The sequence below is a fragment of the Perissodus microlepis genome, chromosome 20 (assembly GCF_051167445.1).
Source record: "Perissodus microlepis isolate ML-2025 ecotype Zambia chromosome 20, ASM5116744v1, whole genome shotgun sequence".
Classification (NCBI taxonomy): domain Eukaryota; kingdom Metazoa; phylum Chordata; class Actinopteri; order Cichliformes; family Cichlidae; genus Perissodus; species Perissodus microlepis.
The window spans coordinates 3,280,468-3,297,534 of NC_140480.1; the positions used below are offsets into that span (position 1 = coordinate 3,280,468).

Consider the following 17,067-nt stretch of genomic DNA (forward strand, 5'->3'; position numbering starts at 1 on the left):
TATTTCTTTGTATGCCGTTCTTTCTTTGCAGTCATGTTAAAAAAGAAAGAACACCTTCTTTCATTTTCACAGTTTTATATATCAGGACATGATGGGAAAATTAGCCATAACCAGGTTTAATAATTATTTAAATACAACCTGTGATGCATACATATAAAAGATTACAGCATGTCAGTATTTATTTGATACACACTAAGCAGTCCTGTGAAAAACTAAGTAGACCCCACAATTCAATAGTCATAATAACTTTAAAGCTGAAGTAATTGCTTTCTGAATGACTTTATCAGTCGTTCACGTCGTTGTGATATGAGGCATATCATCTTACATCAGTTCACTGAGGTCTGCATGGGTTCATTTATGCACAGCTCTCTTAAGATCCTGCCTCAGCACTGCAATGCAGTTGAGGTCTGGACTTGAGTGGGCCTTGTTTTGCAGATTTTTCAGCCTTTTGGTTGCAGAGGTACTGCTATGCTTGAGATCATCGTCCTATTTCATGACCCAATATCACCCAAGCCTCAGCTGTCAGACAGACAGCCTCACATTTTACTCCAGAATACTTCAGTATATGAGTTTATGGTTGATTCAGTGAGTGCAAGGAGCCCGGGTCATGTGGTCTTATCTGTCCAATTGTCATTTTGTTTGTTTAGATTTGACTTTGCTAACCTAAGCTGTGTTTCCACGTTCACGTAGAGAGAAAAGGCTTTCTCCTGGCAAACCTTCCAAACCACCATATTTGTTTAGTCTTTTCCCAATTTTAATGCCATAAACTTTAACATTTAACATACATTAGATCTGTAGAGTCTGAGATGTGGCTCTTGGGCTTTTTTGCAGTTATATTATTCCACAGTCTGACCGTGTGTTAAATTTGCTGGGAAATCCACTCCTGGCAAGATTAACAATTCACTTGAATGCTTTCTTACTGTAGGATTGGATACAAGGCCTTTGAAATGGCAAATATTCTTCCCAGACTGATGGGCAGCAACAGTTGCTACTCTGAGATCTGTAATGATGTAACGATGACGTCTTTCCCCCTTGAACAAACACCTGAATGCTCCAGACCAGCAAACTCCTGCTTTTTTAGATGAACTCACACATTCTGATGATCAAGTGCATTTGCTGCTTATCCTCTTAATTTCTATGAAAGCAGTAAGGGTGCACTTAGTTTTTCACACAGTGCTTCTGCATTTTGCTTAATCTATGTTAAACAATGGAACAGTTTAATATGTCATGTTTTGTAATCAGGTTGTATGGACTTGATGAACCTGATCAGGATCACAGAATTGCAAGAGGACGTGCTTTCTTTTTCATGTGACCCTATCCTAGCTGTTTTCACTCACCTCTTTGCTGTTCTCATTGTCTGACTCGCTGCTGAAGTCCTCTGTGTTGAGGTTCTCAAAGTCGGACTCTCCCACAGCTATTGGTACGCAAACGGTCAGATTTGGGTTGTGGATAAAGGACATGTGGTCTTCGTCGATCATGTACTTGCCCACGCTGCTGCCAATACCACTGGTAGTGCCGTTACCATTTTTGGCATAGTCCAGGTCACGGTTAATGTCCACCCCAGTGTGATTAGCGATACAGTTCAGTTTCTTGTCGTACATGTCTTCCAAAGGCTTCTGCTCATCTTCCATCGGTGGTTTCCTCAGCAGACTGGCCATCAGTAATCGCATCTTGGCTTTTATCCATGCGATGCCTTTCTTGATGCGCATGACAGAAATCTGCAGGTTGTTCGGCTCACCGTCATCATCTGTCGCCGCCAAGTTGTCAGCACTGAATGAGCTCAGCAACAAGGCAAGGAACAGGTTCAAAACCTTTAAAGAGTAAATGAAAAACAAATACATAAAAAATGGCAGTTTTGAAGGAAGCAGGAGGGAATCCAAGTAACCAACTGCACACTTGTAAGGTAGCACCTTGTGATTTACAAGCCACACCCTAAATCATGCCATGTTCTGATTTAACATTTACTGTATTGAAGATTACACACTGACATTATGAGCTCTATTAGGTAATGAATCTATGAAGTAATAAAGTGAAAAGGGGGGTCTTTTTATAAATAAACTTCTATACATTCATTTCTTATTTTACAACTGGAGGAGTCGCCCCCTGCTGGTCAAGTATAGAATAGAATGCGGGTCTTCCACATTGGGTTCCCCCATTACATACAGTGTAATATGCTATGAATATCAAATATTCCATACACATTGTTTCTTCCTGTTTTACTTGTGATGCTAATGAACTTTTTTAAATTCATATACGTGTGAAAAAGAAAAAAGGAAACAAGTAATCGGATGTTGATGTTGTTGCTAAATTCTCAATTTCTGACCGCATTACATTAGAGAACTAAAAGGGGCATTTTTTCATTGGGCACCTTGAATTCCATTATTTCCATTGATTAACTTTAGTCAGTGAGATAACTGTGATTCAAGTGGGCGGTACAAATGAGGCATCCAATAAAGCAAAAATGGAAGAGAGATGTCATATGTCGCAGTCATAGACCTTATTTATGGTCCAAACGCTATGAATTATGCAACAGTAATGTGAGTTTGTATTGGGACCCTGAGCGGAAAGCCCTGTCTAAGTAGACTTACGTGTGTTTTAACAGTCACACAGCTAGTTATTGGTAGTGAAAGTCATGTGTAAAAGGTTTAGGCTTGTTGTCTTCCTCCCTGTAACTCTACAGAGCTTCTAAACCTTCATCATTAAAGTAACAAAGAATAGAAGTGCAGTTTTCATACCAAATACTTTACTGAATTATGCCTGAAGATTTGAAACGTCCACTCGCTTTGCTCTACCTTCTGGACGTCTCTCAAACTGTGTCAAGAACAGTGCACCTGAGTCATGTGTGAACTCCCATTAACAGTTTCCAGCTAACAACATGGGACACTCACCACCAGGTTACCGATGACCATGACCATCATGAAGACGATTAGGCACATGGCCTGGCCGGCCACCTCCATGCAGTCCCACATGGTCTCGATCCACTCACCACACAGGACACGAAAGACGATCAGGAAGGAGTGGAAGAAGTCATTCATGTGCCAGCGGGGCAGCTCACATTCAGCAGAGATCTTACACACACAGTCTTTGTAATTCTTCCCAAACAGCTGCATGCCCACCACAGCAAAGATAAAGACAATGATGGCCAGCACCAGAGTCAGATTTCCCAAGGCTCCCACTGAGTTACCAATGATCTTGATCAGCATGTTGAGAGTGGGCCACGACTTGGCCAGCTTAAACACTCTGAGCTGAAGTGGGAGGAAAGAGTAGGAGGATTATGTTTTAGTCATAACATCCCATCTTTACGAACTTGTTGCTTCGATTCAGCAGAGTAAAAATAGCATAAATATACAGCAATGTTTAAATAAACACAGATTTTACTTTTGCCTCGTTTGCCTCAGATGCAGTACCAGTGCTTATCGAAAAACAGCCCACTTTCTGACAGGTTTGAGAACCTGTTTGAGATCTGCCAGTCTGGTTTATCTTGCAGTAACTCCTAAAATATCCACATCAGTGGTTCCGACTTCTACAGAGAATTTGCGATGCTGTGAGTTTTTGACACATACGCCAGTTTTTGGGAGTTTTTTTTTGTTTTTGTTTTTTGGAAGAGTTAAATATGTGCAAACAGCTCTAGATTAAACACTGACACTGCATCAGTGGAGAAGTATTGTTCGATGTGCAGAATGTGCATGATAACACACAACAACATGATGCAATGATACAATCTCTACTTTTCTAGGCAAAGATAGATATTTACCAATCGGAATGACCGCAGGACTGAGAGGCCCTCAACGTCAGCCAGAGCAAGCTCCACTAAGCTCAGAGTCACAATGAATCCATCGAAACAGTTCCAGGCCTCCTGAAAGTAGTAGTACGGATCCATAGCTACAAGCTTGAAAAGCATCTCTCCTGCGAAGATCCCCGTGAAAACCTGACATGCGAGAAGGAGGACAAATTTAACTTGGCTTCTAAACATATATAACAGAATGTAAAGCATAATGAGTAGTAAAAGAACCGATATATTTGTTATGCAGAAAAATGCATTAGGTTAGTACTCTCAGCTACTGCAATTGAACACAAATAGATTATTTACAGAGGAAGCACATCTAGTTAATGTCCGTGCATGTGTCAGCTGCTCTGCAGTCACTGAGGATAAAACGGCACTTGTCTGTTCTCATCTTTAATAAATCACTGATGGCTGCCTTCAATCGCACAGACCACATAACAAACATACAGTCATGTAGGCCATACATGTTTTTGGACAATGACATCTATTCTGTCATTTTGCCTCAGCACAACCACCACAGTAAATTTTAAATAAAACAACCACGATGTGACGGAAGTGTAGACTTTCAGCTTTAGATCAAATATTGCTTTCACTTTTTAAGAAATGACAGATATCTTTATGTTTATAGTTCCCTGTTTTCAGAGATTTCAAATTAATTGGATTTAGTCTATAAATCACGGATATGACCAAATGCTGTGTTTTCTCTCTTCAGATGTTCTGTTAGACCAGGTGGGTTTGTGGCTCTTTCTGCATTATTTTTTTTCTTTGATTTATTGGGCTGAGATCTGGTTACTGATTTGACTGAAGAATATCCCATTTCTTTGCTTTGAGAAACTCTTGCTTTATCGGTTTACACTCTGAAGTGCTGCCTGATCAGTTCTGCAACATTTCAGAATTCAGCATGCGACTTCTATCTGCAGTCGCATCATCAACAAACACTAGTGACCCAGTTCCACTAACAACCGTGCATGCTTATGCCATAACACTGCCTCCACCATGTTAGACAGGTTGTGTAGCATACTTCAGATCATGAGGTGTTTCTCTCCTGCACTCATTCTACTACAAGTTTATTTGTCAAAACAATAAAATAAAATTCTGAACTCTTATATGTTTTCTGGCATCTTTCCTTCCTGGTCCTGAGTGTAACCTGTGGTTTACACCTTGCTGTGAACTCTCTGTATTTATGGGCTCAAAATGTGGTCATAAATATTTTGTACTTGTAAAAAAGATTTGTATGTGTAAAAAAGATTTGTGTGTGCGTAAAAAAGATTTGTATGTGTAAAAAAGATTTGTGTGTGCGTAAAAAAGATTTGTATGTGTAAAAAGAATTTGTGTGTGTGTAAAAAAGATTTGTATGTGTAAAAAAGATTTGTGTGTGCGTAAAAAAGATTTGTGTGTGGACTTAGCCCAAAAAAACCCCTGCAAGTTACAAGTACGAATTTTGACCCTATTTTTCTTCCTTTCATCTGATTGGTCAATGTCATGTCAATCACAAATGTAACAATCCAATCAGAGAACAGATGGGTTTGGCTGTCGGAGGGGCGCTTTTTTGAACTGCAGGTCCTTGAAGGGTAATACAGTTTGAAGCTGGAGGATCTCTATATAAATATCCGATAGCAGCTAGGTCCCCTAACTTTCAGCAGCTGTTGAAAGGATAAAGTTGTGCTATATCAGTGGTTAGAAATACCATCATTACTTTAGGATTAGTTTAACACAAAGTCAGGGCTGACCCGGGACCATTGCTGTGAGTCACAGTGCGCAGCATAAAAGTCCTTTCACATCAGATGCAGGATGTGCTGCTAATGCTAACTGCTAACTAAAAGCAAAGGATCCAGAATTTGTTGCGCTGGCTGCTGGGCTCTGTGGGTTTTTGCAGCAGCTCTACTTGTACTAGATGCACCTGCTCCTTGTCTTTTCTATCTCTGACTTAATGTCCTCTACAAGAGTTTCTGTTTTTTTTGCTGGTTCTTCAAATGTTCAATAAAAACATGTATGCTAATTCATAACAAAGAAAGCTTTGTAATGAAGACTGTCATTTCCAAAACACTGCCCGCCCCCACCCCGCGGTCCGCAGCGCTGTTGAAAAGGCTGTGGAAGTCCCTATATTAAACACGTAGACCTGTGACACAAAAATCACCAAACTCGGACGACCACAGACTGTTTTCCTTCGTGGTGATGAAGGAAAACGCTGGGTTGGCATGTAAAAGGGCATTTATTCTCTTCAAAGACCTGCAGTTCAAAAAAAGCGCCCCTCCGACAGCCAAACCCATCTGTTCTCTGATTGGATTGTTACATTTGTGATTGACATGACATTGACCTATCAGATGAAAGGAAGAAAAATAGGGTCAAAATTCGTACTTGTAACTTGCAGGGGGTTTTTTGGGCTAAGTCCACACACAAATCTTTTTTACACACACACAAATCTTTTTTACACATACAAATCTTTTTTACGCACACACAAATTCTTTTTACACATACAAATCTTTTTTACGCACACACAAATCTTTTTTACACATACAAATCTTTTTTACACATACAAATCTTTTTTACGCACACACAAATCTTTTTTACACATACAAATCTTTTTTACAAGTACAAAATATTTATGACCACATTTTGAGCCCATACTGTATTCCCCTTCATGAAGACTTGGGTTGATTGTAGACCTCAAGTGTGATACACATGCTACCTCGAGAGTTTTTGTTTGAATTGAAATAAACATTGTGAAGTTGTTTTTAATCATGGAAATAATTCTGTCATCATGCACTTCGGTTATCTTCTGTGGTCTTTTGGTGTTGCTGAGTTAACACGGCATTCATTCTTACTAGATTTTTATGGGTTGTTTTCTTTCACAAACATCAACCTCATACTGAGGATAACAGCAAACAGCTACAAAATGCAAGTTCAACACTTGGAATCAACTCCTGATCTTTTATGTGCTTCATTCAAATAATCATACATAACGAGGGAACAAGCCTCATGCGGCCATGAAATTATTTGCCACATAGCTGTCCAATTACTTTTGAGCTGTGTATACAAATGTAATTCCCGAACAGTTAATGTAGTTCTTTAGTCAAACCCCTTGAATTAAAGCTGAAAGTCTGCACTTCCATGACATCTTGATTCTCTGAATTTAATCCACTCGGGTGGTATGAACTCGAACTCAAATCGACCTGTATACAACCTCGTGAGTTTGTCAGACTGTGTGTTCATTGGCGCGCAGGATGATGACTCATATTGCATCAAGGTGACCTAGAAACCTCCACCTGTACCACCCATTAGTCTTTTCAAGTAGACTTTTATGAACCACAACTGGAAAGAACACATTTCACTGCTTTTTCAGTTGTAAATTAATACGAAACAGACATACACACAAAACTGTATATAAAAGAGCGTATAACAATATGTGTTAACTTATGTGAAATGGTGCCAGTACTCTGATTTACTCAGTTTCTTAAAGAAACAAAAAGGTTTTAATGAAAACAACCATCCATCCATCCATTCGCTACCGCTTATCCTTTTCAGGGTCGCGGGGGGTGCTGGAGCCAATCCCAGCTGTCATAGGGTGAGAGGCGGGGTACACCCTGGACAGGACAGACAACCATTCACACTCATATTCACACCTAGTGGCAATTTGGATTATCCAATTAACCTATCCCCACAAACTGCATGTCTTTGGACGGTGGGAGGAAGCCGGAGTACCCGGAGGGAACCCACGCAGACACGGGGAGAACATGCAAACTCCACACAGAAAGACCCCGGCCTGATGTTGGAATTGAACTCAGGACCTTCTTGCTGTGCGGCAACAGTGCTAACCACCGTGCCACCGTGCTGCCCTGAAAACAACCAGGTCTCAGAAATTATTTAGGCACCATTTTAGAAGAGCTCATCAATCAGCCTTCATGAAATATTAACACCGCCCTCCAACCAGTCAGCCAACCAGCAGAGAAGCAGGTGCATCCACTGAACCAGAGTACAGCGAGAGAGACGGGAGAAGAAGAATGGAACATGTGTGTGCATGTATGTAAAGAAAAATCCACGAATACTAGGAAGCAGCAGGGGGTTTGGGAATGTTTTTTTTCTTCCCCTTTTCATCTCAGAACGGCCAATTAAGCACTGTCAATTACAGTCCCATAAATAACACCTTTCTGTGAGCTACTGAGAAGAAGCAGAGAAGATCATTTACAAGAATACCAGATAAAAACAACAACAACAAAAAAAATCCACTCACCAGATTTCCTACAGACAGCATATCTTCAAAGTCAGGGGTCATGGGGTAATGCTCCATAGCCATGAAGAGGGTGTTTAGGACGATACAGATGGTGATGGCCAGGTCCACAAAGGGATCCATGACTATAAGGTTCACAATCTCCTTGATCTTAATCCACTTGGGGCTGCACTCCCAGATCAGGAATGTGTTAGCAAACTTATACCAGCATGGGGGACACTTGCGCTGAGACTCCTCCAGTTCTGAAGACATAGCGCGGATCATACATCAAAACCAAACATACTTGCGTGCTCAGCAAACTGCATGCAATGGTATAATAGGATAGAAAAAAATTTTATGCAATGTATGTATCTGGTACTTTTGAATATGCAAAGCAGATAAGCAGGAAATTCATGTCAAACTAATCAAACAATGAAGAGCAGCCCTAGTTAAAGAATAATGAGAGAGCAGGTTAAATAGCTGGGTTAAAGTGGCAGTACCCTCCACTAGTGTGTTGGTAATGACGCTCATGACACTGTTGGCCCGCTCTTTCCGCCCAAAGGAGGTATTGAGCTGGTCCACAGACACCATCAGGGAGCCCGACAGCTTCTTCTTCACCTCAACCTCAGTAGTCGGCTGTCAGGAGGAGAGGAAGAATCAAGCACCCATGGAGAGGACATGAACACCATCCCACATCACCACCGGTGGCCGGCGGAGGGAAGTGCACGACAGCAACGGCAGGAAAAAGTAGTCGAGGATCAGAATTTTTTTGGGGTGGGGGGCAGGGCACGTTTCATTCTCGTCTACTTGTATGCTGGTTTCAAGGAAGATGTGTGTATGCTGTAAATGCATGCAGGTTTCAGCCAAAGTGGGAGCAGTGGTCTAGGGCTACTTGACCTAATTGTGTTTGAATGTAATTAGCTCATCCCAATTAGATAATAAATGGATTGTGAGACACTGTGCGAGGAGAACTGCTTCTGCATGAATGCATTCTCAGTCCCGTCATGCAATAATGGAGGCTTTGCTGCCATTGCAATATAATCATGAGGTTATTTTACAAAATGTCTCCCAAATCTGGCCATTTTTAACACAAACTTGCAAATTGATGCTACTGTATCTTCCTATTTTGAAACCATACAACTTATATTGCAACCATCAAGTCAAGAGCATTGTAAATAGGTCATATGAAGGCAGGTAGTTCAAATTCATCCAGTTGTCATGCATGAGCATGCTCCAAGTCAAAGAGAAGGAGAGGAAATAACAGACATCATAACCAAAGTTTGGTTTGTCTACATCATGCTTGTTCTAATTTAGAGTTTAAATCTACCATGCTAACTAGAATGACGCACAACTAATTTGCTAATGCTGACCAGGGAGAGACTGGAAAACATAGAAAGGTATAGACAGACAAGGACAGCAGCCCTCCTTCATTTCTTAAAGTATTTTTTGAAAGCCTAATAGGATGGTGTGTTACTTTTATATATTTATACATATATATTTATGTAGTTAGCTAGATACATATACTCTGGGATGGAATCAGGGAATTAGGGAAGCAGATAAAATTGTCTGTGGCTCTATAAAGCTGGTCCCCTCTGTTTCCTCCGGCTTCTATTGCAGATCTACCCACACAGGCTAGCAGAGGACCCGGATGCCTGGAGGAACACATCAACACACTGGAGCATGTTAACCAATCATTATATGCCATTTGTTAACAAAAACTGTGTTTCATTACTGCTAGTGTGTGAACGGGAACTTAAAACACAAAACTGTGTGTTACTTCTTTCTCTGATCTGTACACTAACGGGTCAGTGAGCAGCTGAATGATTTTGAGTGCATGTACTTTATGAGTTATAAGTTTGATGCTGACATATTCAAAACATTAACAGTCATCATTCATTTCAAACAGTAAAATTGCCTGGAAGTCACTGATAGACCAAGTATGAAGCTAACTTGTGAAAGGTTGGTTTAAGTATAAATGCTATAATCACGTTTATTTTCCCATCCTTTGCCTACAGTTGGAGGGCAGCATACACTGCAGGGGCTGGGGGAGGGGAGGCGCGAGCGCTTAGCCAAGAGATACATACGGACTTGCAAAGATGACAGTAGAGGATAGAGAGCCAGAAAGAAACGTAACGGACGAGAGGGGGGCCATGCCTAGATAGGTCTACTCATTGACTTCCTTACACTTTCGTCAGTAGCTGCCTTATCTATTTTCACCTCAGGCAGAAGGCGTCCACCGGGCCCGGGGCCAATGAGCGACACCACGCCGTTGCAGTCCACCGTGCTGTTCCTCTTGCCATGGAAGCCAGTGTAGCTGCTCCGCCGGTACGGGCTGAACAGGGAGCCTCGCCGCTCCTCGCACTCCTCGACGGTGCTGTGCTCATCGTCGGCGAATTCGTTCTCCGAGCCCACGTCCTTACTGCGGCCCTTAAAACTGAAGATGCTGCTCTTGCTGTTGTGGCGTGATAGGAAGGGTGAGCCCGGTATACTCAGGAGAGACTGGAGGAAGGAAATGGAAAAAAGGATGAGAAGAGGAGATATTTGTGTGGCCCTGGGCCCTTCTGGGCCCATCAACTCCAGAGGACAAGATGAAAGCCAACATCTGTGGGAAATTTAATGCAGCAAGGGCTCCTTCCCACGAGGAGCCATATTCTTCTGACTAAATAAACAAGAACTAGATAATTAGGTTAGTGATATGCTTCAGTGTCAAGGTCACACACACACACAGGACAGAGATACAGGCGTCTGAGACAAGTGCAGTCTGAACATGAGTCACGACAGCAACAATCTGGAATGTAGCTAGCATTGATCCAACTATTTTTTTAGCTCTACACAAAGTATGCTAGCTCACGGGAAATCAAATGTTTTGACAATAGCCCTCTGGTTGTGTAGAAGATGAGTGAAAAGCGCAAAGGAACCATTGCATGTCGCATGAGGGATTTTCACAGACGTGTTGAAAAGCGTTACATAAAGCCCGTAGGCCTCGTTAACTCGTCGGCTGAATACTTCTCCATAAAACACAAAAAAATTAAAAGTCAGCGAAGCTCGAGCACGGTCTAAGCACAGCAGCAGGACTGCTCCCTGTTAAAGATTTGTGTAAATAATTCTGAAAATGAGGCCTCATACATCAACGTTGGGTACACACAAAAACAGGCCAAAATGAGGCGCACACCACTTCCAGCACAAAAGTTGATATCCAGAAAAAGTGGCCAGGAAAATGCGAGCATCTCTGTGGAACCGTTGACCTACGAGTACGCAAGAAAGAGGAAATGGAAACTGATGGTGAGGTGGTCAGTGAGAGGAATCTTTTTATCTGTAATGATGCTCCGACTCAGAGTAAAATGGCAGATAGACCGGTTCTTATATCACACCTATCTATTCTAACTGAACACTCCAATACGACATGCCTCAATCATCCACTGACACAAACACTTTCTATCTAACCACACAGTTATAAGCCGATGTATCCATTGGCGAACTCGGGATGAGCATCTTACCCATGCACACTGGAGAAGCAAGGAATCGAACCATCAAACTAACAGATGACCTGCATTACCTCCTAAGCTGAAGCAACCACAATTGTTAGTCTGACTTCATGATGCACTTTTTCACTAACACACATATTAACTTCAATTAAGTGATCCAAGTATTTAGCAGTGTTATTTTAAGCTGTTCTGTGAGCGCCCTTAAGTTGCAGCTGTAACTAAAATCTCTAAACTAAAAACTTCGCTCACAGAAGACTGAGCCAAACTGTTAAAGGACGTCTGGCTTCCTTTCATTGATAGTTTTACCTCCCATTAATCAGACTACCAGATTTTCATGAATGTCATTGCTTGTCGAGATCTAAGACAGATGACACAAAATTAGAGAACCGCAGAAGAGTCAGTAGTCCACCGTATCACCAAGTTAGTGAGTGCCATAAAGCCTCCTCCGGTTGTCTCATTTATTGACTACGTAAATTTGCTGTCTGCGAATAAAGCCGATGCGTACCCTCACCAGAGCCTCAATCATACTGCAGGCCAAGTTCAGGCAAGAAAAGATCAATTTCTACCTTTAAATGACATCCTCAGGCAAGTGGTATCACAATCATTTTGACAAGCTTTAAATCAGTCAGCTTGATTCCTGTAAAACAAATAAATGCTGCTGCAACACATAGAGCTGCAATGAATGCTCAGGTAATCCCAGAGGAATGTTTGACTGGAAAACCAAGCAATTAGTAAAAAAAAAAGTAAAATTGTATTTATATAGCACCTTTCAAGATAACAATCACTAAGTGCGCCACAGAAGCTAAAACATAAAAATAAAAATCAACCAAACGCAAGTTTAAAAAGATGATTTTTTAGCTGTTTTTTAAAAGCGACCACTGAGTCCACAGATCTCAGGCTCAAAGGGAGAGAGTTCCACAGTTTGGGGGCCACAGTTACAAAAGCTCTGTCGCCTTTGTTTTCAGCCTCGTGTGTTTGACAACCAGCAAGCCCTGGTCACATGACCTCAGGGACCTGCTGGGAATGTATGGATGCAAATCACAAATAAATAAGGGCGCTCATTTCTGATTTAGCCAATTATGAGGCCCTTTGCATCAACCATTTATGGTAGAATTTGCACATGTAGAGGTAGGATATGAGGCCGATCCACACACATATATTTTAAGGCACACCATTTCACGCCTTTGTACACTATCTATGCCTAGTCTTAACCACTACTGAGGCCCCTGGACATGTGCTTCTTTATTTCTGATCACTACACGCTGCTCTGTAAGTGCAATCTTATATTTCACACACTGAAAATGAAAAGTAGTACGAATGCCATCCCTGCAGCCATGTGACTTACTGACATCTATATTCTATTCATAGACATGAAAAGGTATCTGTTCTGTGTGTTGTTTGAGTTTCATTTGGTCTCATTTTGGCACAAAAAGCCTCATACAGCTTTACGCTAGCCATGTAGATATTTTCTTATATGTTGGTGATTTTAGATTTTCTTTTTCCTGCAAGACTTCTAATACCAACCCCAACATGTGTGAAAAAATCTACATCATAGCATGATCATGAGTGAAATACTCATCCCCAGAGAAGAGTTTGTCAAATTCAGTGTTTTTATTCTTGAGCTGCAAATTCTGTTTATCGTGTAAAATTACTATCTTGTTATAATTTAGCTTAAATTTTCCTTTCAATCAAAATGTCAGCATCCGGTCATTGCTAACAAAAGGGAATATCTTCCTCACCTGGTTCATGATGGAAGACTTTCGGCCCAGGCGGTTATCGGGAAATCTGAAGCGGCTCCTTTTGCTGCCATCGTCCGACTCTGACTTGACAAACTTCTCGCTGTCGCCTTTCTCCTTCTCCTGCTCCTTCTGCCGCCACTTCTTCTTACGGTTGCGGCGCTCTTTAGCGCTCTTGGAGCTGAGCTTTGACATCTCGGACGAACTGCAGGAAAGACGCCCTCCTCCATCGTCCTCAACCGCATCCTCCGACACTGTGCCTGCAGAGGTTGCCATTGCAGCCGTCTACCGAGAAACGAGCACGCGAGTGAAGTCAGAACGATATTTTGACACAATCCGTGAAAAAGTTTTGCCTTCAACTTGCAGAGGACTCACCTGAGCATCTTCTTGCTGCTTCTTTAGCTGCTCCAGCATCGCCTTGAATTCTTCTTCCTTCTGCGCGGCCTCTTCCATGGTGGCCTGATTCTGCTCCTCATAGGCCATGGCTACCACAGCCAAGATCAGATTCACCAAGTAGAAAGAACCCACAAAGATCACCAAGACAAAGAAAATCATGTAGGTCTTCCCTGCCGCCCTGAGGGTCTGTTAGGAGGCAGTGCCACAGAGGTCCGGGGAGAGAGAGGAAGAAAACAGCAGACCCGTGAGATCTGATACATGACTTCAACGCCACAATCAACGTCAGCCTCACTGCTCATCTCTTAATATGACTCATCAGAAAGAAATAGAAGACGTACACTGGTCTGAGCATTCCTGGGGGCAAAAATGAATGCAAGCCTCAAGTGAGGAGGGTAAATGTCTCTCACCTTCTGAGGACAGAAGAGTCAAATCTACAAACTTAAAACAGCTCACACGATTTCATTTGTCTGTTTCTGATGTGAAAATAATGCGTGGAAATAAATTAAGTAAATGATTTTATACTTTGTGCTCATTAAAACCCTCCATGTGAGACTGTATTGTTCATCAGAAAGAACTGACCTACTTTGCACGCTCACTGTGAATAGCCAAACTATTTCTACAGATTTGGACGCTATGCCCACTGGAGATGAGAAGTGAGGAGACTGAGCAGCAGAGGTACAGCTGAACAGATGAACACACAAAGGAGAAAGCTCATTGGTCTCACTTTGTCTTCATGCTAACATACAATGGTTAAAGTCATTCTCGCGCTGTTATATTTTTAGGTTTAGATAAACCAGCAAACGAATAGTCATCATGAAAGGATCCCAAATTTGACTAAAAATGTTCTCGCTCATGCACCTCCTTCAAAAAATTAATTACGTCTTCAGGCAGCAAAAAGGAGAGAAAAAGGACTCTAGCAGGTAGAGAAGTGAAATATCCTCACCCATCAATTATGCATGCAGTTGATGTGATGCTGAGAAGTGCGTGCAGGACATTTGGCTCAAACGTTCTATTTTAGTTGCACAAATCACTAAATCTTACATATATAACAAAATGTCGTTTTTTTTAAATGCTCAGTACTGGGAAAGAAGTATGATCCATAGGAAGCCGTTTTATTACTTAACGTCCTTACACCAAACCAAAAGCGGCTGCATAATGATTATTCTATACGGCGTACAGTATGAGTGAGAGCCTGCAGTTGGAAGCTGAATTTCAAAGATGAGAGCAAAAATAGAAATATGTGCCAGGATGCTCTCATCAGGTCTCATCGCTCTCATTGGTCATACTGTAATCCTCAGCCCTTAATATTTCATGCTTCCTTCCTTCCACTTGTACGTGGAGGCAGGACTGTCTCCACCATTTCAGGGAAGCTTAATGTGGAACAGCCTGCAAGACAGACCAGATGGCGGTGACGGGGCCACAGTATCCACATGAGACTGAGAACAGGGGATAAACTTGGAGGTGAACTAGAGCTGAATGCAGAAGCCACCACCAGTTTTTGAATAATGTAATTTGAATAATTACAGGATATTTGGTACACAATCTTTTATTGGCATTTGTGCTGCAGTGTAATAAAATCACTAGACAGCTGATAACCACCTCCACCATGCGATTGGTTTGTCTGTCAACTGGATCGCTTAAAAATTTCTTTTTGCAAAATTGGACATGTGAGGTCACATTTTTATCCAAAAATCCTTCTGGATTCAGGGAATCAGTTCATTCACCGTTTGAGGGGAGTTTTTCAGCTTTAGTGGTGCAGTTGAAGACTGCTGTCAGCAGGCACCAGTTTAGCTCACTGGTTGAGCAGGTGCCCACACACACAGCTGAACGGCAGCAGCTGAACTGCTGTATTTCTTCCTCTTTTCCTGTCTAATCTTCACTAGTGAACTAACCAGTAAAGGCAAAAGAAATCTTTAAAAAACTGCTGTCACTAATAATGGATGAGAAACAAACCGCACCATCCTTTTTTAATCATTTCATTGATTTATCCAGTTAAGGGTTGTACTATTGGGGGCGGAGCCTATCCCAGCTGTCACAGGGCAAGAGGTGTGATACACTCTGGGCAGGCTGCCACTCTATTGCACTTCAGACTAGCATTATTTATTTATCTATGCTTTTGGTGACTTTGTTTGAATTATAATATATGTTCATCAAAATTAACACCTTTGAAACCTCTATAAAATCTGTCGAAAGGCCAAATATCAATCAGATTTCAGCACTGAGGGCTGTTACATGGTGAAACAAGCTGAAGTTGTGGACACATCTGCTTTACCAGCATGTAAAGGTTCTCCCAGAAGTCCTGTGTCATGAGTCGGAAGAGAGCCAGGAAGGCCCAGCCGAAGCTGTCAAAGCTGGTGTAGCCGTAGTTTGGATTCCTCCCAGCTTTCATGCATGTGTAGCCCTCCGGGCAGCGGCTGAGGGGTGGAGAGAGAGCGAGAGAGAGACACATAGAGACAGAACAGGGCATTCAGCCCAAAAATGAGTCAGCACTATTTACTGATAATGTAGTCTGACTATAAGCACACAGAGGAGCTACAGCAAATCTTGGTACTCTTTTTGAAGGGTGGAGAAGGCAACTCACCCAGAGTCTGAGCTGTTCCCACAGAGCAGAGCGTCCAACTGGCCAGGCAGGAAGTAGAAGTTGGCTGAGAGGGGGGAAAAAGCAAGAAAGAAAAACTGCCAAACTGAGTCATTTCGCTCACATTCTGTCGAGATTTACTAAATTTAATCCATTCAGCACATTTCTGACTCCAGCTCACTCCGAAATTTTGACTTCAGTTCATTTGAAACAAATTCCTTTAAGTGCCAAAACGACATATTGTTTCCCCATTCAAGCATATGGGTTGACTCATACTCTGACCTCCGTGCCAGGTCACCGTTGGTGACGCCTTGACTCTACTTACTGTCGTTCGTGATGTATTCGTCCCAGTCAAAGCCCTTACTGCCATTGGCTAGGTAACTCTCGTTGGTGTTGATTGGCCAGAACACACACTTGTGGCGCAGGTTACCCATGAAGAGCTGGAGACCAATGAGGGCAAAGACGCTCAAACAGAAGACGGTCAGGATCATCACATCCGAAAGCTTCTTCACAGATTGGATCAGGGCACCCACAATGGTCTTCAGGCCTGCAGGCCAGCCACAATCACACATGCGCACGCAGACACACACACACACACACACACATTCACAAACCACACAGGTGATGCAGGAGCTCCTCATGTCCCATGTGTTAATCTCTGGAGTGTCAGCTGCTACTAGAGCTCATCTTCTTAAATTTGTCACTGGGACGAAGCCCGTAAATCCCTGCATCTTAAGATATTCATAAAAATCTGGCTGAGACTACATTTGAAAACCTTCCCACTGAATTTAATTATAAATAAAAATAATAGATGTATTGTCATCGACTTGAATATACAACTAAATGTTCATTTGGGATTTTTAACTAAATTCAACATCAAA

General features: G+C 42.0%; 1 protein-coding gene across 5 annotated transcripts in view; it reads right to left on the minus strand.

Annotated features, from left to right (window-relative positions):
* Positions 1–17,067, minus strand: part of scn8aa (sodium channel, voltage gated, type VIII, alpha subunit a) — a 51,136-nt gene that overhangs the window by 20,860 nt on the left and 13,209 nt on the right. For 3 of the 5 annotated variants that reach the window (XM_084917301.1, XM_084917302.1, XM_084917303.1), the window contains exons 7-17: positions 16,512–16,733; positions 16,190–16,253; positions 15,881–16,022; positions 13,588–13,794; positions 13,216–13,497; positions 10,176–10,490; positions 8,492–8,627; positions 8,016–8,254; positions 3,755–3,928; positions 2,889–3,245; positions 1,338–1,811 (exon numbers count right to left, since the gene is read on the minus strand). In XM_084917301.1, the coding sequence (XP_084773427.1) occupies positions 1,338–1,811; positions 2,889–3,245; positions 3,755–3,928; positions 8,016–8,254; positions 8,492–8,627; positions 10,176–10,490; positions 13,216–13,497; positions 13,588–13,794; positions 15,881–16,022; positions 16,190–16,253; positions 16,512–16,733 (2,612 nt within the window). The remainder of the gene's footprint in view (positions 1–1,337; positions 1,812–2,888; positions 3,246–3,754; positions 3,929–8,015; positions 8,255–8,491; positions 8,628–10,175; positions 10,491–13,215; positions 13,498–13,587; positions 13,795–15,880; positions 16,023–16,189; positions 16,254–16,511; positions 16,734–17,067) is intronic. The other 2 variants (XM_084917304.1, XM_084917305.1) reach the window with 1 other exon arrangement.